We start from the raw sequence: 24,110 nt of genomic DNA on the forward strand, positions 1-24,110 counted from the left end.
ACATTTCTAGAAATTACAGCCTACATCCTCAAGTACTAAAAGGGGTGCAGCAGAAATAGTGAATGTAATGGTTATGGTTTATCAAAGTTCCTTAAGCTCTGGAACAGTCTCATTGGATTGAAAGTTAGCAAATGTAACACTGCTATTCAGGAAAGGAGGGAGAAAGAAACTAGGGAACTAAAGACTAGTTAACCTGACATCAGTCATTGAGAAAATGCTGAAATCTATTCTTAAGCATCACTTAACAGTGCGCTTAGAAAATCATAGTACAATCACAGAATCATAGAATCACACTGTGCAGAAGAGGCCCTTCGGCCCATTGAGTCTGCACTGACATGTGAGAAACACCTGACCTACCTACCTAATCCCATTTACCAGCACTTGGCCTTGAATGTTATGACATGCTAAGTGCTCATCCGGGTACTTTTTAAAGGATGTGAGGCAATCCGCCTCCACTACCCTCCCAGGCAGCGCATTCCAGACCGTCACCACCATCTGGGTAAAACAGTTTTTCCTCACATCCCCCATAAACCTCCTGCCCCTCACCTTGAACTTATGTCCCCTTGCGACTGACCCTTCAACTAAGGGGAACAGCAGTTCCCCTTCGACCCTGTCCATGCCCCTCATAATCAGGTCGCCCCTCAGTCTTCTCTGCTGCAACAAAAACAACCCAAGTCTATCCAACCTCTCTTCATAACTTAAATGTTTCATCCCAGGCAACTTCCTGGTGAATCTCCTCTGCACCCCTTCCAGTGCAATTACATTCTTCCTATAATGTGCTGACCAGAACTGCACACAGTACTCCAGCTGTGGCCTCACCAAGGTTCTATACAACTCCAACATGACCTCCCTACTTTTGTAATCTATGCTTCGATTGATAAAGACAAGTGTCCCATATGCCTTTTTCACCACCCCACTAACATGCCCCTCCACTTTCAGAGATCTAGACACACACACCAAGGTGCCTTTGTTCCTCAGAACTTCCTAGTGTCATGCCTTTCATTGAATACTTCCTTGTCAAATTACTCCTTCCAAAGTGTATCACCTTACACTTTTCAGGTTTAAATTCCACCCATTTAACCATCCCATCTATATCTTCCTGTAGCCCAAGTCACTCAACCTCACTGTTAACCACCCAGCAAATCAGGTAGAGTAAATATGATTTTACAAAATGGAAATCATGTTTGACAAATTTATTAGCGTTTTCTGAGAATTTAACTGGTAGGCTAGATAAAGAGAAACCAGTAGATGTAATATGTCTGGATTTCCAAAAGGCATTCTAGAAAATGCAAGATATCGGCTCATGGAATTGAGGATAATTTATTAACATGGATGGAGAATTGGTTAACATTCAGGAAGCAAAGAATAGGACTAAATGGGGCATTTTCAAGCTGGCAGACTGTGATTCATAGGGTGTCGCAAGGATCAGTGCTGAGGCCTTAGCTATTTATAGTCTATATTAATGATTTGGATGAAGAGACAGAGCAATGTATCCAAGTTTGCTGACAATACATAGCTAGGTGGGAATGTAAGCTGCGAGAGGGGACACAGAGGTTGCAAAGAGTTATAGTCAGGTTAAGTGAGTGGGCAACAGCGTGGCAGATGGAGTGTAACGCAGGGAAGTGTGAGGACAATCATTTTGGTAGTAAGAATAGAAAGGCTGAATGTTTTTTAAAAGGAGAGAAACTTCAAAGTGTTGATATTCAGAGGGACTTGGGTGTACTCATACAAGGAACACAGAAAGTTAGCATGCAGGGACAGCAGCAATTAGGAGGCAAATAGCATGCAAGGGGATTACAATGCAACAATGAAGAAGTCTTGCCACAATTGCATAGGGCTTTGGCAAGACCACACCTGGAATCCTGTGTGCAGTTTAGTCTCCATATTTAAGGAAGGGTGTACTTGCATTGGAGGCGGAACAGCAAAGGTTCACTAGATTGGTTCCCGGATGAGAGGGTTGTTTAATGATGAAAGGTTGAGTAAATTGGAGTTATGCTGTCTGGAGTTTAGAAGAATGTCATTGTTTTGGTTAACCAGGGAACCAAGGGATATGGGAAGTGGGCAGGAAGGTGGAGTCTTGCAGAAGATCAGCTAGATGGTCTACTCCTGCCCCTATTTCTTATGTATGGCTACAATCATCTGAAACCTCATGCAATTTGTGCTCCTTTTTGAGCTGATGTGGTGGGTATCACAGTAAAACCCATCCTTTCCAGACACACAGGGAAAAATTTGTTCATGTAGCGCCGCTTCAAAATGGCACTGCTCAGACTACATTGATTCTCGGGGGTAGCCAGTGCCGCAGGCCACTACCTGCGCAGGTTTCTTCAGTGATACCAGTGGAGAAATCCATGTGGACCACAAAGATATTATCCAGTCATGCTGCCTGCCTCCAGAGAATTTACGTTAAGTCTGCATAGGGTGACTTTTCCCCCATAAGCAATTTGACATGAGTTATTATAGTAGCGATCAGGGTGAGGCAAGTTAATTTTTCTGTTCTCCCTCTGCCAATAGCATAGGAGTCCCTGCAGATAATGCTCATGTTCCAAGATTTTTCCCCTGGGATCAACTAACCTAGCACAAATTTAGGATTAACCTTGTGCTTTTTTGGTTCATGTGACTGACATCTCATTAGGCAGTGCTTCTGTCACTGAGACTTTTGAAGTCTTCCCTTTCTGCTGCTTCTAACAAAGCTCCAATAATCCACTGTTCTGTGACACTGAAGTATATATACCATTGATTAGAAATGTGATGGTGATTCACTGGAAAATTGGGAGCACTGGGGAATTGGACATTCTGACCCCTGAGCACACTTCTTTAAATTGTGTTTTAGTTGACTGAGCCTCATAGGATTTACACTATAGCCTCAAATGTCCCATCCTTTTGTATTGATGAGGAAAAATGTTTCTTTAATAGCACTGGGAAGTTTTTAAATGTCAACTTACTAAATTTTTTTTATTAATTAGAACTAAGTGATAAGTACAGATTGCACAACTGAAATTCATTCAGAAAATGTTTATGGTTTAAGCAATACAGTGACTACTTGAAAATTGTTGCCTCATCCTAAAGGGCTAAAAACAACTACTCGTAAGTTGAGCCAGAATAGGTCTTGATCAAAATCTTAAAACATCCTCAAGTGAATGGTGTCAATGACTTTTGCTTCCTTTCAATTTTATCAGAAATATAGATGTGAAACAGCAATATGAAAAAGTGCCAGGAAATTGAGTGAAGATGGGAAGAGACACTTAGGCCTGGATTTTCACCGTGACAGAGAGGCTCTCCGTCATGGCGAAAATCCAGGAAATAGCTGAAATTTCGAAGTCCCAGCCCCAAATCTCGCATTTCCCATCTTCATGGGACAGAACTGAAATTGGGCCGGGGCTCGCACATGTGTGATTCACAGAAGCAGCTGGCCACTTAAATCACCAGCTGCATCCAACAAAGTGGGATTGTGGAAGAACATAAGTGTGGTATCCGGAGTGTGCAGAATAGAACAGGTAAGAGGAGGTTGGATAAACTTGGTGGCTGTATTTGGATAACCAGGGTAACCCCTTTGTAGAGGTAAGGTACCCTTTGGATAAGGTTCTGGAATACCTTTGGGAGATGTAAGGCACCCTTTGGGATTGTTAACAGTAAACACGATGATGCATGCTTTACGTACAATATCATTGGAACTGGCAAGCTGTTAAAGAACTGTCTAACTGTCAAGGAACTGTCCAGGAAATGTTAAAGAGCTGTCCAGCAATCAGACCTGTCAAAGCTATCCAGGAAGTGACAAAGCTGTCAAGGAACTGCTCAAGCATCCTAGGTGAGTTGGCATGTAGGGGTTAAGGGCAAAGAGTGGGGAACATGGGTTGGCATTAAATTACCATAGAATGTGTGGGGAGCCATGGGGAGTGGGTAGAGGGGTACAAATTTAGTATATGGGGTATACAGGCCCTGGGGGTGGATGTGGTCATGGTTTGGCATAAATTGGCATGGATGGGGCATAGGGAGGGCGAGGGCTGGAGGGACATTTTTATATTTTATTATTTTTTATTTATTTAAACACAGTGCCGGGGCACAGAGGCAGGCCTTGTGCCCAGGCCGTCTCAGCACCTGGCAGCCTGTGTGTTTGTTCTGGGGTCTTCTGCCCCAACACCTGTTTCAGCCCAATCCCCCAGATTGAAAATCTGACCTGCAGGCAGACATTTTTAAATGTCAGGTTCGCCAAGCTGGGAAATCTCCTGACTCAGTGAACCCAACCAGGGTCGAAAATTTGGGCCTTAAACTTCTGAGCTTAGCTGGAGCTGGAAGACTGAATGCAGAGACAGGGAGCAGGCAGTTAATTTTAGCTGTTATATCTTTTTTAAAAGATAATTTGTGTAATTAATCATACCATAAACTGCAATGGCATATTCAATATATTAGTGCTTCTGCTAGCATTCAGTTGTTAGCAGCATAAGAGCTTCATTCAAGTATATGTATCAGGCAGTGGGACAAGGTTCAGAAACTTTAGATTTATACCTTTAGTTATGATTAATTACTGACTATCTAGAATTTCATGAATGAGAATTTCAAACTGTCAAGTGAATTTTTCTTCAAATAATTTGGCTAATGTAAGATAAATATATATTAGTGTTAAAAATGCATCGCATAAGCTGGATTATGCAAAACTATGTTATTGAAACCCTTTTCAGGAATTAAAATGTGCCGAGGGGGGGGGGGTGGTGATGTCTAACTTCACAGCTTCCATTTTCATGCCATTGATGCAAGATTGAAATGCATGAAAAATTAATATTTAATATGTGTTAAAGTTCACTGAGCGAAATAAATTAATTTTCACTGACTCTTAACATAATGAGACTTTTAATTATTTCTGTGGTGGCTATTTGTCTTTTTATTTTGTATTAATAACTCTGTATGAGTAAAGCCGACTAAGCAAAACAGCAAGTAAGTCGCTGACCTTCATGAGAAAGTTTGCTTTTGTATGTGCAAAAATCCTGCAAAGAAATGAAAATGGTACTTAATATTCAATCCATTAATCGTACAGAAAATTTTAACAAGTTGTTTTTGTTTGGGCAGTGGAGTTCTGCAGTTTTTTTTTCTTAAGTTATTCAACCAACAGAATCATCCGTAGATAAATTTCCTTCCGTTTTAATTTGATGTCCTCAAGTTGAGGATTCAGTAAATCGTCTTTTTGCAACTCTGGTCAGGTAGAGTGTAAACCAGGCATAGCTTAGATTTAAAGTTTGTTTCAGGCTTCTAAAATTTGGATCATTATCTCCACAGTTCAGGGCTCCCTTAGCTCTGTCCTACTAGACTCTTCTGCAGCATTTGAAGTTGAGAGATCATAATTTATGGTATTTGCGGTACTCTTGAATATAAAAGATAGAAATGTACCAATGAAGGCAAATTTTAGATCAGAACAATTCCTCCTTTCCCCAATTCCTCATGATTTATGGAGACATGTCCCAGCACTTGCATATTTCCTCTCTGCCCATAAGGAGTATACTATTAGTTGTTCCAATAATGAATTCCTTCCACTACTCCCTACCTCCCAGTTACATGTATGCAGTGCTTCTTATGAAGGGGAGACCACTACAGAAAGCTTTACATTGTTCAGGAAATAACAATGGATGACAAGCAGAGAAAAAAAGAACTGTAGGGGATAAAAGAGAGGCTTGGATTTATATAGCACCTTTCACAATCACAGAACATCACAAAGCACATTATAGGTGCTTTTGAAGTGCAGTAGCTTTTGTAATGTAGGAGACATAGTTGTCAATTTGCACACACCAATGTGATAATGGCCAAATTATCTGTTTTACGTGTGGTCAATCAAGGGAAAAATATTGGCCAGGATATCAGGGATAACTCCCCTACTCTCATCTTCAGAATAATGGCATGGGATTTTTTACGTCCATCTGAGAGGGCAAACCATGGCTTAATGTCACATCCAAAAGACAGCTGTCAGCACTCCGTCAGTACTGCACTGGATTTTCAGCCAAGCCTTTCATGCTCAAGTCTCTGGAATGCAACTTGAATCCACAACCTCCTTTTTCAGAGGCAAAAGTGCTTCCAACTGAGACATGGCTGACACTGAAGGCACAAAGTTGAAGGCATGGTCAAAAGAATGGATTTGGAGGAGGTCTTTGAATGCAGCAAAAAAGTGACATGGCAGAGAGACCTAGGGAAGGAGTAACAGAAGCCAAGAGTGTAGCAGCAGAGCAGGAGACAAGTGGCAACATGGTGGAGTGTAGAAATACATTAGGCTCTAAGAGATTGCCAAGGTAGATTAAGGCAAGGCCATGCAGAAACTAATTACTAGCTGATAGATGAGTTGACATCCCCTGTCATTGTAGACAGACAAAATTAAGAATTGTCTTTCTCTCCTCCTATAACTAATCTCCCATGAAACCTAGGTAGACATTCCAGGGCAGTAATAAGGAAGTGCTGCACTCTCAGAGATGCCATTTTATGGAGAAGATGTTAAACCCCAGCTTCACTAGTTTCTGCCCAACTGAGGTCTTTCAACCCTGGTACCATTCCCGTAAATCTCCTCTGCACCCACTGTAACAACTTTCCTAATGTGTGGTGTCCAGAATTGCACACAGTACTCCAGCTGGGGCCAAACCAGTGTTTATAAAGTGTTGGTAAAACTCCTTTGCTTTTGTATTCTATGCCCCTATATAAAACAAAGGGTCCCACATGCCATACAGCTATTTGAACATGTCCAGATTTAAAGATTTGTGTACATATACCTTCAGGTATCTGTATTTCCGCACCCCCTTTAAAATAGTGCCATATATAAAATAGTATATATTGCCCCTCTATATTCTTCCTACCAAAATGAACCACGATTCTAAAATTTCATCTGATATGTGTCTGGCCATTTCATCAGTCTGTCCATGTCCCTCTGAAGTCTATTGCTATCCCTCCTGGTTTCCTGCATTGCCTAATTACATCTCCCCTACAGACTTTGGAATGATGCCCTGTATACACAAGTCCAGGTCATTAATATATATCAAAAAGAGGAGTTGCCCCAACACTGACTAGTGAGGGACCACTGTTTACTTTCACCCTGTCTGAAAAACAACCATTCACCCATGCTCTTTGCTTTCTGTCCTTTTGTCAATTTTCTATCTATGCTGTCACTTGTAATTTAGTTTCATGCTCTTCAATTTTGCTAACAAAGCAAAGGTTAATAATGGTCAATGGTGTTTTTGTGATATTTTTTCCAATGGGGTCGCGCAGCACTCAGTACTGGGCTCATTGCTTTATGTTATTTATATCAATGACTTAAACTTGAATGTAGGGGGTATGATTAAGAAGCTTGCAAATGATACAAAAATTAACCGTGCGGTTGATAGTGAGAAAGAAAGTTGTAGACTGCAGGAAAATATAAGTGAACTGATCAGGTGGGCAGAAAAGTGGCAAATGGAATTCAATTCAGATAAGTATCAGGTAATGCATTTTAAGAGAGCAAACAAAGCAAGGAAATTCACAATAAATGGTATGATTCTGGGTAGTGTAAAAAGCAGAGACACCTCGGAGTGAATGTCCACAGATCAGTGAAGGTACAGGACATGTAGATAAAGTAGAAGTACGGAATACTTTTCTTTATATTTCCTGAGGCATAGAATATAACAGCAGGAACTTATGCTAGAATTGCATAAAACACTAAGACATAAACAAAATACTGTGAATGCTGGAAATCTGAAATGAGAACAGGAAATGCTGTAAGCACTCAAAAGATCTGGCAACATCTGTGGAGAGAGGAAGAGAGTTAGCATTTCACATCTAGCACATTGTTCTGATGAAAGGTCACAGACCTGAAACGTTGGGCTTGATTTTCATCCTCGAGGCAGATAGCAAGAGTCAGGAAAATTCCCAGCTCAGCCCGCCTGCCTGCCCGCTTCAGGAGAAAGCGTCAGGAAGGACAGGTTTTTCATTCTTGCGGGGATGGGGTGGAGGGGTGGGTGCGGCCAGCTGACCGGGAAAAAGTTCAAAGGCAGCAACGGGGGCTGTTGGGTGTTTAAAAGGCTCCCCCTTGTGTAGTGGGCCTTCATCTTAGTTAGAATATAAACAGGCCATTCAGCCTTAGCCCTTCACACCCCAGTGGCCCTTCATGCACCTCATGCCAACCATGCCCCCACCCAGCATCCACAGTATTTTGTTTTTGTAATCAATGTACCTCACTTGGCTCCTTTAGTGAGGTAGACTGGCTGATTGTCAGGGCACTGCTGTTGATCATGCAGTGAACCTGCCTGGCTCAGGACTCAGGTTACCAAGTCTGTCACGGAGGGTTTATTTGTTTCCGAGCTTTCAGCACCAGGTGTGGCCTCTTGCAGCGCCTTTGAGCAATAGGGACTGACAGACATAGGTCTGAGCCTTTTCTAGGGGACAGCTGATACAGTGAGCTTCTCTTCAGCAGAGCATCATCACTCACTATAAAATGGAGGTTATAGGGTGAACAAAATGGAAACCATTCCATTCGCCCCATTAATATTCATGATTTTAATGTGCACATTTTCCAAACAAGAAAGCAATTTAAAGCAAAGGCAATCAGTTTTCCTTTAGCCTCAATTATATTTCTGAAAATAAGGTCAACTAAAATAATACCAGACACTAAGAGGCTTTAGGACTTATCAAGTTGTAAGATTTTAAAGCATAAGGTTGCAATTGTTATCATGACAACATATCTTCATTTTTTTTCATCTGCGATAACTATGGTGCTAGAGGAAATTGGGGGACGTTAAATGATATACTGACTGAGATACTATTCCCACACCATTTAACAACAAACAAGTAATAGAACTATGGCAACTTGGGTTAAATGCCAACACATCTGGGCTGTTTGAGTCCAATCTGCTAATCCTCAGATGCCCATCTGCCATATAGCTTTACAGAGCAGGGATTCAGCTAGTAGATAGATTGATCATGCCTTTTGGCATTTTTAACAATCAAATCTCCGTGATAGCCAGAGGTACCTGCTTGGAACTTCAATACAACATTTTGCTGTTACAATTTACAAGAATATATCTTTTAAGATATGTACTCTTTCCGTGTTCGTGTTAACTACGTAGATCATTTCAAGGGCAGGTTATTTGGCCATCACTGACAGTTTCCAAAGTTGCCTGAATGAGACAGCATTTCCCTGAACCAACACAAACTAATGTGGAGTGTCCCATTATACACAATGCTGAATTATACCAACAACCCTTGTGCTTGATTTACAATAGTTGAGAATGGGCACGCTTTATAGTGTTTCTAGATGGCGTATCAATCTTCTGCCTCCAGAACGCACTATTTTCACAGCGAGGATGGAAGAGAAAGGAGTGGGGAGCCAGGAGCCTAATACCTCCAATTAACTGCCTGTTAAGCTCCTTGAAATGCTAAAGGATTGGGGAGGTCAAGAAGGTGAAGCTGGTAACCTGAAATAAAAACAAAAAATAAGAAAAATACTCATCAGATCTGGCAGGCAGCACATGTGGAGAGAGAAGCAGAGTTAACATTTAAGGTCTGTGACCTTTCCTCAGGGGTAGACCTATTATTTTGTACAGGGACTCTTCCACCTGGCTCCAGATTAGGCTGGTCCAACCTGTGGCCTGGGAAGCCCCTCCATGTGGCCCCTGGAACATTCGTTGAAAATGCTGGTAGGATGTCAGTGAGTTTGAAGATTTCTGCAGGGGTTCAATAGCGAGCCTATCAGCAGCAAATATGAAAGAGAACCAAGCGGTGATTGGAGGAATAGCAAACACTGGCAACTCTGGAATGCGCAGCGCCTCAGCTCACTACGTTTCCACTGCCTCCACCTTCCCCCGGTCCCTCTCCGCGTTCTCCTCTGGTTCCTCTCTGTGTTCCTCTCTCCGCGTTCCCCCCAGTTCCTCTCCGTGTTCCCCCCAGTTCCTCTCCGTGTTCCCCCCGGTCCCTCTCCGCATTCTCCCCCAGTCCCTCTCCGGTTCGTCAACTGATGTGGTTGTCTGAGAAAGAGGGTGAGTGTGTGTGTGTCTGAGAGGGTGTATGTGAGAGGGGGTGTGACTGTGTGTCTTAGAGAGGCATGTGTGTGTGTGCGAGAGACAGGGTGAGTGTATTGGAGAGAGAGGGTGAGTGTAACTGTCCGAGAGCGAAGGTGAATGTATATGTCTGAGAAAGAGGTGTATGTGTGCCTATGTGTGCGAAAGGATGAGTACGTGTTTGTGTGAGAGGGTGAGCATGTGTGTGTGAGAGAGAGCGAGTGTATGTGTGTGTGAGAGAGAGTGCGAGTGTTTGTGTGTGTGAGAGAGGGCGAGTGTTTGTGTGAGTGAGCAAGCCCGTGTCTGAGCGAGTGTGTGAAACCAGTTTGCGATTGTCCGCTCCGCCTGTCAGTGGTGGGCCGCCTTTCCTGCCACTGCACATCGGCATGTTTCACAGCTGAACGTAAGCGACGTGCACCTGTTGAGCTGCACTTCGAGGTTTGTTTGCCTACCTGGCTTCAGGCAGCACTTGCGGTCATCAGTACCAGGCTTCGCAGACTGCACCACATCACTTTTAGGGGGGGCTCATGGGCAGGTCGCTACCTACCAAATCAGCCATATGTGAGTGGCTTTTCAATGGTTGCAGGGCTAGGGCTTGCTTAGGGAAGGGGGAGAAGTGGCCTCAGGCAAGAGAAGAGGCTGCAGGGATAGGGCAGTACAAGAGAAGGCGATTATCCTAGGGTGTCTGTGGGAACATGTTGATCTGTGCATGTCACCTCAAGGGGTTGAGGGCTGAGGAGGCAGTCTCCAGAGGAGATGAGGTCAGATGGAGATGTAAGGGTGTGTGTGAGTGTGATGCCCCTTAAACTGGCAGTGAGTGAGATGCCAGTGAACGTGTGATGGGCTTGAGTGTGAGAGTTTGGAGTGATGAGATGGTTGGCTTACTCTGATAGCATGGATGAGATCGTTCATCCTTTTCCTGCATTAGATGGTCAACTTCTCCTGTGCACTGACCACTGCCATTGCCTACCCAAGCTGGAGTGGTGACACTGATGAGCCTCCTGCAGACAGAGCAGGGGTAGAGGACATCGCGACAGGCTCTAATGGTATCCAGAAGGCATCCCAGGGATGCATCAGTGATTCGGGGGGTTGCAGTCTTCTTGTCTTTCGGGGCCACGTCTTCTGTGCAGCAATCCTGGGCTGGAAGCACTGAGAGGTGTGTGCACAGCTCCACTTTAAATGTGGCACCCGGTGTGAGGAAGCGGTGGTGACGGTGTGGCAGGCGAATCGGAGGCCGCCTGCCAACGAAACCACCCTCTGGCTTCTTTGAACAAGGTTGGATTATTTCACGTTGATACAATGCAGCATATTTCATTTGGGCCTTACTTTCAGTGGACATCAGGAGCCTTTACATTAATGGCAGTTGTAATGAAAGGGGTCCTTTTTGGATTTAATTTATCTGGAATAACCTGGTATCTGGTAAATTGCATGCTGCTCCTGTAAAGAATATTTGCATGGAATTTGTAAATTGTACCAAAACGTATTACTTATTTTCTAGTACTTTTGTTTAAAAAAAATGCAGTCTGCAACGCTGCTCATCTCTACTTGAGTGAACGCTGGCCACAAGGCATGCTTAGATCTCCACAAGATAACTGTATCCCAGCTATTTTGCCCACCTTTTTAAAAAATGTTCCTGCTTCCTCTCAGCTTACTTTTTTCAGTGGGCAATCTCCTTACTGCTGGTCCCATTCTTTTGTTCCAATCAATTCCTTTGTCAGAAATCCTTCCTGTTTGAATGCTGCCTATTCTTGCAGTGCAACACTGCCAAAAGCAGGTTAATGATCAAATGCTGCACTGCTTTCTTTCTCCTTCCGTACACTACATATTTTGTTGGAAACAAAGAAGTAACTTTGATGTATAGGAGTTTCAAGAACACAGCATTATACAAACAGGATAAAAGGCCTTTGGCCTATCCATTACTCCTTGCTCCATTATCTAAGCCTGTTTTCAGTATATGATCTGGCCAGTTTTTAATCCTTTCAGAAACCTTTATCTCTCTAATCTTCGCAGAAGGGCTCGCTAGACATTCCTAGCATGGATTTCAGTATTCTATATGGATTTACGTTCACAAAATAAATATAACACACGGAGTAATGTTTAGTTACTTACAGGATTATCTTGAACATTAATGGAGCAGTGCTGATAAAACTAGGCAATAAATCCATTGCATAAGTATCATAACAAAAAACAGATTAACTAGGCATTTTTCTTGGTGTTTTGGGATCTTTCTTGGTGCAGAGTAGTTGCTGTGTTTATTTACATAGCCAACACTGTGTTTAAAAATAATTAAATCTACGTGCAACACCTGTAGACATCTATGGCACACATGTTAAGACTCCATATAAAGCAAATTATCTCTTTTCTTTAGGTGGCTCCTAATGTGGGCAAGTTATTCCTCATTCAAAGTTGGTCCTTGTGGCCTCTTTGAGCCTGTTTTATATGCTATGTCTCCTAACAATTCACCTTGTCAAATCCATTAATTACTTTAAAATCCGAGTTCCCTTTTTCTTTCTATAGATGATAACGGTCCTGAAATCTCATTGCGGCTCTCTCCACCTAGTAGAACATCAGTGGAACGCCTGGGATAAGTGACCAATTTTATCCATTTGCATCAGTCAGTGTGCGGGGGTGGGTCCAACACGCCGGTGCGTAAAATGACGCACGATCGCGATGTTTTGTTCGCCGGGTGCGCACCGGAGTCAGCTGCGCGCCCACCGATATTTAAATGGCCTATTAAGGCCATTAAGGAAGTAATTAAGGTAATTGTTTACGCTACCCATTCAACCTTAAGGTTGGCGGTCCGTGAAAAAGCCAAGCAGCCTTCACATTTTTTGGGAAACCTCATCCACGAACGGGATGAGGTTTCCTAAAGCTTTTACAATTTGAATTTTTTAAAATTCTGAAATATAAAAACATGTTCCATCTCATGTGATACAGTCACATGAGGGGATATGTTTAATTAAATTTTCGATTATTTATTTATTTCAAAAGCGTTTCAATCTTCCTGAGGCAGCTCCATGACTCTGAGATTGATGCGCTCTTTAGTGCGCATGTGCAAAACAGTGCAGGCACCAACTCTCCCTCCTCCCCTCGCCTGCACAGGTAGCGCCACTTGCACCTTATGCTTAATTGGCCTGCCCGGTTAAAATGGCGGCAAGCAGCAGTCAGCTCTGCAACTGAGCCTGCCCACCGACAGAAAAATTCAAGCCCATGGAGTGGGGGGAGGGGTCACCAATTTCCTGCCAAAGCAACAGCAGTAGGTCAGGAAATCCATAGAAAATCAAAGTGAACATCTTTAACCCAGAGTTTCTCTTCAAAAGTGTCATCACTTTTGCATATCACTGGATTCTTCTGCTGCCTGTGTTATTATTTCTTCAATATAGACTGCAGTTGAACAAAAAGCTCCACCTAACCATTCTTCGTAAATAGATATTATGTCAATCACATTACACATAAATAAATGGCTGTCTAGAATGGAATTACATAAAGAATACTTTCTGTCAAGATTCTTATCCACATTCCACCCGCATGGTTTAGTAAAGTTATGTGAACCCAAGGCTTGTTTGCTGCCATTAAAATTTAGCAATTATCTGATATCACTTGTAGTAGATTGAGGAGTTTTGCTTTAAAATTAATCTTACTGTTTGATGTAGAGATTTTCTGATGCCAGTTAAAGATGAAAGTTATTTTGCATGTTGTAGGGCCTGAGGGCGCAACAGCACATGACAGGGCCTGTAGTATTATCGGGTTACAGAAAAATTCACCGTCTTGTATACATCATAAGCCAGCAATATAATAGAGGGGCCTAACTGACATCTTAAACCACAGAATTATGCATTGAGTCAAAGTCCAAGGTTATGTTATTACTTTTTAATTCCTGTCTACCTTTTATTTATGTCCATATTTATTTACTTTTAAAATATCCAGTTATGTATTTTTTCTTGTTTCCTCATGTTGTTATGTGTTATGCATTTGTACAGTGCAAACAAGTGTATAATATTGATCCAATGACTGATACAAGTATGTTTTCTTTGTATTAAGGTACTGGATACAGGCTTCTTTGTGTATACTATAAAGTGAGTTTCTTGTTTCAGGTGAGGATGAATTGCTGAGTCCTCGCCAGGGTACAAGCACTGGATTGGAGGAAGTGATGGAGCAGCTCAACAATTCCTTTCCAAGCTCCCGACGTAAGTAGATTTCAAATCATGACAGTACTGCTAAATAGCCTCACAAGCCGTTTGCCTGACAACATTTTGGATTCCTGACAATATGAGGGAGCTTAGTGAAGGTTGGTAAAATGGCAACAAAAATCAGGAAAACATCCGAGGTTACTGATGCTACCCGCTGATGTAAACTCAGCCCTCTCTTATCTTCAAAGCAGTTCTGAACCGCCCCCCGACTATGCCATTGTGTTATCGGCACTCGGTATTTCAACATAAATATTTTAAAAAGGCACCAGGATGGGAGCAGGGAAAGCTGCAAATGCCATTTTCACAATGTTTCAATGCACTAAATAGAGTGGCTATGATGAGATACATAGTCTAGTCTGATTAATTGGCAACAAATTAGTCAGGGTCAAGGGTGGAATATAAATTAATTGTGGCTGCTCACCATCAATTATGCGCATGCTATATCGCAGGTGAGTAACTCAATAATAAGAATCAGATGTACATATTAACTTTAAATGCAAATTATATTTATGTAGATGCCAGACTAGGATATCCGAAAAGCATTTCTGTTATGTTCTCCGTTATGCCCTTATTGAGGTAATATTATTGTGTGATCATTTTTATGTGTGACTTTTTTAAAAAATTGCTGTAAGCTATTCAGAATCCTTGGGCAGAATTTTGCCTTTGTCGGACAGGAGCGAGTGGGAGCGGCCGTGTGAGTGTCTGCCGCCCGTGATCGGGGCCTGACCGCGATTTCATGCTGACAGACCAATTAAGGCCTGCCCAGCGTGAAATGTGCGCTGCAGCGCTCAATGCTGCCTGTATGTTGGAGGGGGGAGAGAAGGCCATGCGTGGTTGTTCACACATGCACATGGGTGCACGTAGAAAAAGCTCCCTGAGGCTCACAGCTGCCTCAGGGTGATGAACATTTTTGAAAATAAAAAAAAAGATTTAAAAAATGTTAAAAACATGTCCCCTCATGGGAACAAAAACAGAATTACCTGGAAAAACTCAGCAGGTCTGGCACCATCGGCGGAGAAGAAAAGAGTTGACGTTTCAAGTCCTCATGACCCTTCGACAGGGTCAGATTGCCACTCCATGCCCAATTACCCGTACCTGTCTGGCCCAACCTTCCGACTCAGGCCGGGTGAGATCCAGGCAGCACAGCTGTCTCCAAAGCCCAGCTTGCAGTCCATCTCCATTGGATTGAATAAAGACATGTCCCCTTTTTTACTGCACTAACTGCCATAAACCAGATAAGTTTAGAGATCTGATTGAAATAGATGGGCCAGGGAGAAGCTAAGTGCCTAGTGTAAGTGGATAATATTTGGGAGGTGAATTGGAGGTTGTGAGTGGGGGGGGGGGGGTTCGGACATCAGTGGGAGAGAGGGTGTGGGGGTGGCCATATCCAAGGGTGGTGGGGGAGGTCTGACATTAGGTGGGGGGAGGAGGTGGCGGACATCTGCTGGGGTGCGGGGGTGGTCGGACATCCAGTGGGATGGGGAAGTCAGGCAACTAAGGGGTGGGGGATATGGGGATACCGGCATCAGAGAGTGATGGGGGGGGTGGGGGGGCAGACATCGTGGGTTGGGGAGTGGGGGGTGCATTGAACATAGGAGAGGGTGGTGTCAGAGGTCCAGTTGGATTGTGAGTGGGGTAAGGCCTGCAGTGGCAGGGAGGTAGGTGTCCGGTCAGGTCTGGTGAGGACAGCAGAATGGCAAGGGTTGGGGGGTTTGGTGTTGTGGTCAGTGGGGGGTCAGACCAGGTCAGGAAATGCCAGACCTTGGGTGTGGGGACGTGTCCGGGATTTGAGTCTGGGGAGTTGGTTGGGGGGGGGTTGAGTCGGGTCAGGGGAATCCCATGGAGGATCGAGGGTGGGGAATACAGTGTTGGGGGGTGGGGCGAGTGCCCTCTGGGGGGTGTGGGGGTAGTCCCTGGGAGAGTTGTGGGGGGGGTTCTGGGTGTGTGGTAGAGTCCCGTGGCGGGGAAGGACCTGGGGATGTGGGGGGAGTCCCGTCGGGGAGGAGCAGTCTGTGCCTTTACAATATTTACCCAGATGTTAGAAGATTTAATTCTTCTAACCTTTTCTGTGTAACTATTTGTATAACCAGCCAGAACCATCCGAAGTTTGTGATTTAAGTTCCGAGAGGGGCTCCCCAGCACATCTTTGGGGTACTCTCCAAATCCGATTCTGAGGAGCTCGGAAGTTATGGTCCAGTAAGTCCTTGGATTCATCATGAGACATCTCCTCATGATTAAAAATGTATGTATAGCTCTGGTCTTCCTTAACAGAAGGTTCTGTGACAAGGATGGCAGTAGCTCCCTAAAGGGCTCAGCTAGCTGCTATTTTCCTCATAGCTTCAGAAATGTAATTTATGTGGATTTTCAAAAGGCCTTCAAGAAGGTACCACATAGTAGACTTACAAGTAGCATGAGGGAACAGTTGGCAAATTGGATAGCAAGCTGGCTGAAAAACAGAAAAGAGAGAGGAGAGATTAAAGGTAGTTACTCAGACTTGCAGAAGTTGGACAAAAACAAAAATACCTGGAAAAACTCAGCAGGTCTGGCAGCATCGATGGAGAAGAGCACAGTTGATGTTTCGAGTCCTCATGACCCTTCAACAGAACAGGGTTTTTCCAGGTATTTTTGTTTTTGTTTTGGATTTCCAGCATCCGCAGTTCTTTGCTTCTATTATTGTGGAAGGTGAAAATTGGTGTTTCACAAAGATTGGTGGTGGTGTTGTTCACCATTTACTTAAACAACTTAGACTTCGGAATCAGAAGTACAATTTCAAAATTTGTGGATTATATCAAATTAGGGGCTAATGTTAATACAAAATAGACTCTCAAACTACAAGAAGATATTAATAAATTTGAAGAATGGGCATGTAATTAACAAATGAATTTCAATATACATAAGCGTGACGCGATATAGAATAAGGAGGCCATGCAAATGAATGAGAGGAAGAATGGGGCTTAAGGGTCCAGATACACAAATCACTAGGGAAAGCAACACAGGCTCATATGGCCATAAAAATGTGAACAAAGCACTGAGGTTCATTTCTAGAGGGATAGAATTGAAAGACAGCAACATTATGGTAAAAGGATTAAGAAGGATTTACCCAGAAAGTGGTTAGAATATGGAACTTGCTCCCACAAGAAATAGTTGAAGCAAAAAGCAAGGAAACATTTAAGGGCTGCTAGATAAAAAAAAAGGCTTGCATTCATATAGTGCATTTCACAACCTCAGGATGTCTCCCAAAGTGCTTTAGAGCAATGAAGTACTTCTTGAAGTGTAGTCGCTGTTGCATTGTAGAAATAAGCACAGAAGGCAGAAAGGAATAGAATGATATATTAATGAATGAGGTTAGATGAAATAGGGTGGGAGGAGGCTCATGTGGAGAATCCAAACTGGCATTGACCAGTTCCTGTTTGTGATGTACATTAATTCCATGTAATAAGGGGCTATAAGAATTGGAAATAAAAGAAACTGTGTTTCAACTAACTGTTGTAGCAAAAAATTGTTGCCATACAGGATAAATTTATTGTTCATATCGCTACTTTTTATTCCTTTTTTTAAGACACATTTATTGCAGATGTTTTAAAATAGCATTTCTTTTTAAGTGATTTTCAAAAGAAATGCTCATGCTGAGTTTCTCTTAAGCATTCACAGTTTCAGTTCAAGACCAACATAATGCTAAGCTGTTACAGAGAAAGAATTGCTTTACAATTTTAAAGAGGTTTCTTAATTTTAAAAGAACAATAATTTGCATTGATTTGGTGTCTTGAACGTGAAAAACTTTTGAAGGCTCTTCACAGAGGCACGAGGAAAATAAAATCAAGCGACAAAAAGGAGAGATAATGCTGGGTAACCAAAACCTTGGTTAAAGAGCTGTGTTTTAAGCAGGAGTGAGAGATGTGGAGGTGGAGATTTAGGGAGGGAATTCCATTGCCTGATGCAGAGGCAGATAAAGCTTTGTCACCAACTGTAGAGTAAAGGGATACACTAAAGGTGGCCAGAGTCCAGGTCTTAGGGAGTTTGAGGATTGAAGGGTTGGAGAAGGTTACAGAGATAGTGAAAGGTGAGGCCATGTTGAGATTTAAACACAAGGAAGAACATCTTTGAATTGAGTCATTATGGAACTGGGAGCCAATTTAGTACAGAGGGGATGAGTAGTGGGACTTGATGTGGGATGAGATATGGACAGCAAATTTTGAATCAGCCAGAATTTATAGGGTGGAGGCATCATGTTGTAGGGTGGTCGTACTATTAATGATAGAGTTGATCTGCAGACACTTCTTGGATGAAAACTTGAAGTTTATTTACAATGTACTCAGTAGCAACTACACATGTGCTTTCAACTCCAACTCTAACTCTACACTGACTGCTGAGGAAACCTGCGCTACTCTCCTATTCGTTACTACAGATCATGTGATCTTAAGTATTATTCTTAAAGGTACATTGCACACTAAATAAAACCATAATTACTTTAACTCAGCTATATATATATTTACAAGTACATATTTTTCAAGGCAACATAATAATTGGGTAAGGAATTTATAAGTTCAGTCTTTCAGGTGGTTTCCTGGTATGTGTGGAATGATGCAACTTCAGATTCTTTGTCAGAAATCTCCTTTTCCAGTGTTGCCTGAGCAACTTTATTAACCATCAGTTTGTAGTCTTCACAAATTTGGATGCTTTGGTTGGGTTTAAGGACAGAGACTATGGGTGCTGCCCATTCTGAGAACTGAACACGTTGTATAACGTTCAGTTTCTCTAGTCTGTTCACTTCAATGTTGGCCTTTTCTTGCAGGGCATATGGTACCAGTCTCATCTTCAGGAAGTGAGGGGTTGCTTCTGGATTCACATGAATCTTGGCCTGCAGGCCCTGGGTTTTCCCCAGTTCATCCTTGAAGATGGTGATGTACTTTCTAAGTAGCTCCGGTAGCCCACTTGCACGCAATTGGAAAATTTCAGCCCATTCTAACGTCATCTCATTTCACTAATTTCGCCTCAGGAGGCTTGGCCCTTCACCTGCTACCACCATCAAGGGTAGCTTTGTTGATTGGCTTCCATAATGGACAGTTACTCTGTTTATGCCTTTTACTTGAATGTCTTCACCTGTATATGTTTTCAGCTTGGCATCTGATTCTTCAAACCTACTTGATGTTCACCATTATTCAAATGTCTGTAGGTATGTTCCCCAGTTACAGTAGTGAAAGGTCCCATGTCCACTTACATTCTAACAGGTTTTGCTATTTACTTTCCCTGTGACAAATATTGGTTCTGTCTTTCCAACTTTCAGATTAATTAATGAGTAAATGTCTGAATTTGTTATTTTAGGCACTTCTACATTGTAGATTTCATTGGGCTTCTTCTTTTGTTTACAAGCCAGCTTGAATCTTATCTTGCATTGCCTCATTATATGTCCATTTCTATGACAATAGTAGCATTTGATTTTTTTAAAGTGCCAATCGCTAAAAGACTAATTCTTCAGTTTCGCTGCTAAGTTATTCTTCTTTTTTCTTCGGCTAGTGGGGGCTGTTTCCCGCTTCTCGGCAGAGTCTCACTTTATCTTGCCTCTTCGGCTGAGATTTCCCGCCCGATGTGGAGGGCGGTGCCATTTTGTGTACCCTGTGTTGCTTTTGAATCTCTTCTGCGCTTTCCATGGCCAACGCTATCTCTAGCGCCTTCTTGAAACCCAGGTTCACTTTGGACAATAATCTTTTCTGAATAGTGTCCTCTTTTACACCACACACTAAACGATCTCTGAGCACGTTATTCAGTTGTACTGAACTCACAATGTTTCATTAGCTGCTTCGAATTTGCCACTTAACATGCAATTGCCTCACCCGTGGCTCTATTTCACAAATTTAACCTGAAACTCTGCATCATGACTGAGGGCTTTGGTTGAAAGTGGCCCTTCAAGAGGTCCACCTATTCATCAAAATTTTTTGAATCTGGAGCACTGGGTGCCATCAAACTTCAAATCAGACCGTAGGCTTTGCTCCCACACGTACTCAAGAGGACCGCTCACCTTTTTCCCCTGTAATCTTGTTCACTTGAAAAAAGAACAAAAGGCGTTTTATGTACTGAGACCAATCGTCTGTGGCAGTTTCAAAAGGATTAATTCTCTCAAATTGTGGCATTCTGAGAGAGGATAATTTCCTCAATCCTAACAGAGCTTGCTACTTACAATCATTGGGTGTGGTGCAGTGCCGTTTTTTTTTTTTTACTTGATCTCTTCTGTTCGATCCTGTTTTATCCCCATCACCAGTTTGTTGTCGGGTGGCCGAGTTGTATTACTAATGATAGAGTTGATCTTGGCTATTAAGTTTATTTACAATATACTCAGCAACAACTACACATGTGCTTTCAACTCCAACTCTATCTCTACACTGACTGCTGAGGTAGCCTGCACTACTCTCCTATTGGTTACTACAGATCATGTGATCTTCCTTAAGTATTATTCTTAAGGTACATTGCACACTAAATAAGACCATGATTACTACACATCATAGGCTAGCCAGGAGAGCAATAGATTAATTAGATTTGGCAGTCACAAAGATATGGATGACAGTTTCAGCAATAGATGGCTGTGATCTTATGGAGTTAGAAAGAAGGCACTCTGGAATGGATTAATTATGATCCCAAGGTTGTGTTCAACCAGACAGAGTGGCCAGACAGGGAAGTTGGAGTCAGTTCTGAGGGTAGAGTTTGTGGTGGAGTTCAAAGAAGATGGCTTTGGTCTTCCCAATTTTTAATTGCATAAAGTAAATGCTTATCTAACGCTCGATGTTAGACAACCAGTCTGTCAACACAGAAGCAGTCGGGGGTCAGAGAATATTTGACAATTTAGAAATGGGTATCACCAGTTTACATGCAGAAACTGACCTACTTTCTGTGAATGATGCCTTCAAGGGACAGTATATAAATGAGGAAAAGGAAGGGCTCAAGGTTGAATCCTTCGGAGACCCTAGAGGTCACTCCAGGATGGATAATGAAATGATTGTGAGCCAGTTTCAGATCGAAAAGATCCAACCTTAATTATTATTATTATAGGCATTATAATGATGTCTGTTGAGGTTCCAGAGCTCCAAGAACCACCTGCACAGATGATCAGTCTTTGTGTGTGAATGTCAACAGGATACTTCACTATATTTGTAGATATGTAAAGAGAGGATATAAACACACTTTCTAGCAGAAGTAGCTGAATGGCAATCTGGAGCAAGAATTCTGGCTGATGCTTGCTCTAAATTGACAAGTAGCACCGAGGTCAATGGTAATACCCACCAATACCCAACTCAGATCAGCTGACTCAGTGACCAGAGATCAAACCTGGGATCTTCCTAAGCTGTGTAGCTGACTTATCACACTGCACAATGCATTTACCAGTGATCAAAGAAGCTCCTTAGATTTTTAATTTAAAACAACAAGTGTCTAAATGGACTCGTAGTAAGACCTGGATCATAACGTAATGCTCAGCGGTTTCATGTTCTCTGGCAATGTACTGGTTAATGTATTTGCATAACATTAATGTACATAATTAAAACAGTCATTAAGATAGCACGAAAGGAATTTTACATGAGCATATTAACCAAGAGCATTTGCAAAGGAAATTAAACCATCAAGCATTTAAGAATTGATTCTCTATTCAAATGCCATCTTTTCTACAAATATAAAACTGTTAACAGTAGTTTTATCCGATTGTCTTTGTGATGTTGTTAGTGTCATTTTTACTTCCTTTACTGGGACAACGGCTGAGGGGAGGACAGATTATCTGAAATAAGCAGATACGAATAACACTCATGGAGGAATTCAATCCCTGCTTCCCCAGAGGGATTTTCTACTGTTCTTCATGCTGGTTCTTGTGTTGTGGAATGAATTAGGCAGCTGTTAGATCCGTGCAGAACAGCCGATGCCATATTGTAGGCTACCTCCGTATAAATGATTTATGTAATGGGGATTGGTATTGCCATGTGGGGACAGGATATTTTCTGTAAAAGGTCTGGTAAGTTTTCTTTAATGAAACTAATACCTGTTTGTAAGAGTAACCTGTTAAGTACATGTTTTATTTGTTATAAAAGTGTTGTATTGCTAAATGTGTAGTAGTCCAATTTCTTTTACACTTGCAGGTAATTCCCTGTAAAAATGGAGGTGGGAAGTACATCTGCACATGCCTGAACAAGTCCTTGATGATTAGTTTGTGTATTTTTGAGAGAATGAGCTTGTGTGTGCTGATCAGTGAGTACTGTAGCTGTGTGAAATGTTATAAATTACTGGTGCATACTTAAAATATTTTTACAGGCTGGTTGAAAGTGAGAGCAATCTACAAGTCAACGTTAGCTTTATTAAATAACTTTCCAATCAAAAAATGCTAGAAGATGCTGGTCTTGTATCCATGACTTGTGATTAGTCCTAATAGCCTTGTTTCTTATATCGAGGCAGCATTGCTGTGTGTGCTGCTAAGGAGTTACGAAGGATGCTGTTGTATATTTGAAGAGATTGAAAGTAGCTGCTTATGAGCTAAAGCAAGCCTAATAGTCACTGGTGAATGAAATTCAAAACAAATGGAGTAGAAATTAACCTGGGTCCAGGCCCAGACCTGATGCTGTGGGGGCATGAGGAATAATTGGGGTGAGCTACAGCATTGGTCACATCACCATAGGCATCTCATCCGATAAAGAAAACCAATTGATGGCCAACTGCCTTATCAGCAGCAACTCTGAGCTAAGTATTGTGAGGAAGGTGCTGGAGCAGGCTGCAATGAGGGGCTGGAGGTGATTTGCAATATCTCTGGAGTTGGGGATAAGGTCCTGTTCTTCCTGCCTCCAGGGAAAGGGGATTTAGAAAACAAAATTGCATTGAACATATCTTTTATTGGTTGTCACTAGGGCTGCTGAAGAATTCTGAGCAGGTGAGGGTTGATATCTGTCCCACTCATCAGGAACTAGTTTTGAAAAGGAGGCCTTCAGTTGGTGTTAGGACCCTTATTTAAAATATTGATGATGTTGTTTCAGGTATGCACCTTGGGCGCCTGATAAACGGAGCCCACAACTAGCCTGTCCTACTGCTAAATTGGTTTGTTTTGCTTCCATTTTAAACGTACAAATGGTTGCAACGTATATCAAGTTATATCCCATCCTATCTAGGGGTTCAGATGAATCTGGAATGATTTACGTGCACTCTTAGATTGGGTTACTTCCTTCACTTCACTTACAGGTATCAATTGCACTTGTAATATGTGTCAGATAGAATTCTGTCCAAAATTGTTTTTCTTCCTGCTACAGTAATTCATTTCTTTGACAAGGTTTTAATGTTACTTGAGTTTGAAAGCAGTGACATAGAACAAAGCTAATTGTCAGTTTGTGATTTATGAGCTGAAGGTATATTGGGTCACACGACCTGCAGAATTACCTGTTTTCATTTTGCAGATGAAAGCATTTGTTATTGTACATATTACAATCAAGTAACTGTAAAAATTGGAAACATTGCCCATGTTGTCAAATTTGCAGAAAGTTGTTTGGCATTTAGCCTAATAAACAGAGAAGCCTAATAAACACAGAAATGTTTTCACTGAGAGAGATGTAATTCTGTAATATTTGCTCCATGATTGATCCTTTCTAGTCTTCAGTTCACAAACTTTAGATGTCAAACAGTGACCTCACATCATTCAAGCAGTAAAGGATTGTTCCAACTTCAGTTGTTACCAATTATTACAGTAAAGATTTTTCTAATTATGAAGTGAGTAGTGAGATTATAACTGCAGCGAGCACCAATATTATGTATATCCTGAGTTAACGGAGTAGCCAGCCATGAGATTTAGAATTTGCAAAATGGACTCTATTACCAATTTAAAAAAATATTGAATATTAGCTTTGTTTTGATTGGATGATTTCAATAAAATTGCTGAGTCAAAAGGGAAATATGTGACATTTAAATGGTA

The 24,110-nt window shown here is 42.0% G+C and overlaps 1 protein-coding gene across 2 annotated transcripts in view; it reads left to right on the plus strand.

Moving 5' to 3' along the window:
• The window catches only part of dmd (dystrophin), a 1,748,406-nt gene that overhangs the window by 1,718,586 nt on the left and 5,710 nt on the right, over positions 1-24,110 (plus strand). For both annotated transcript variants that reach the window (XM_041212034.1, XM_041212035.1), the window contains one exon: positions 14,090-14,182. In XM_041212034.1, coding sequence (XP_041067968.1) covers positions 14,090-14,182 — 93 coding nt within the window. The remainder of the gene's footprint in view (positions 1-14,089; positions 14,183-24,110) is intronic.

The sequence above is a fragment of the Carcharodon carcharias genome, chromosome 18, assembly GCF_017639515.1.
Source record: "Carcharodon carcharias isolate sCarCar2 chromosome 18, sCarCar2.pri, whole genome shotgun sequence".
Classification (NCBI taxonomy): Eukaryota; Metazoa; Chordata; class Chondrichthyes; order Lamniformes; family Lamnidae; genus Carcharodon; species Carcharodon carcharias.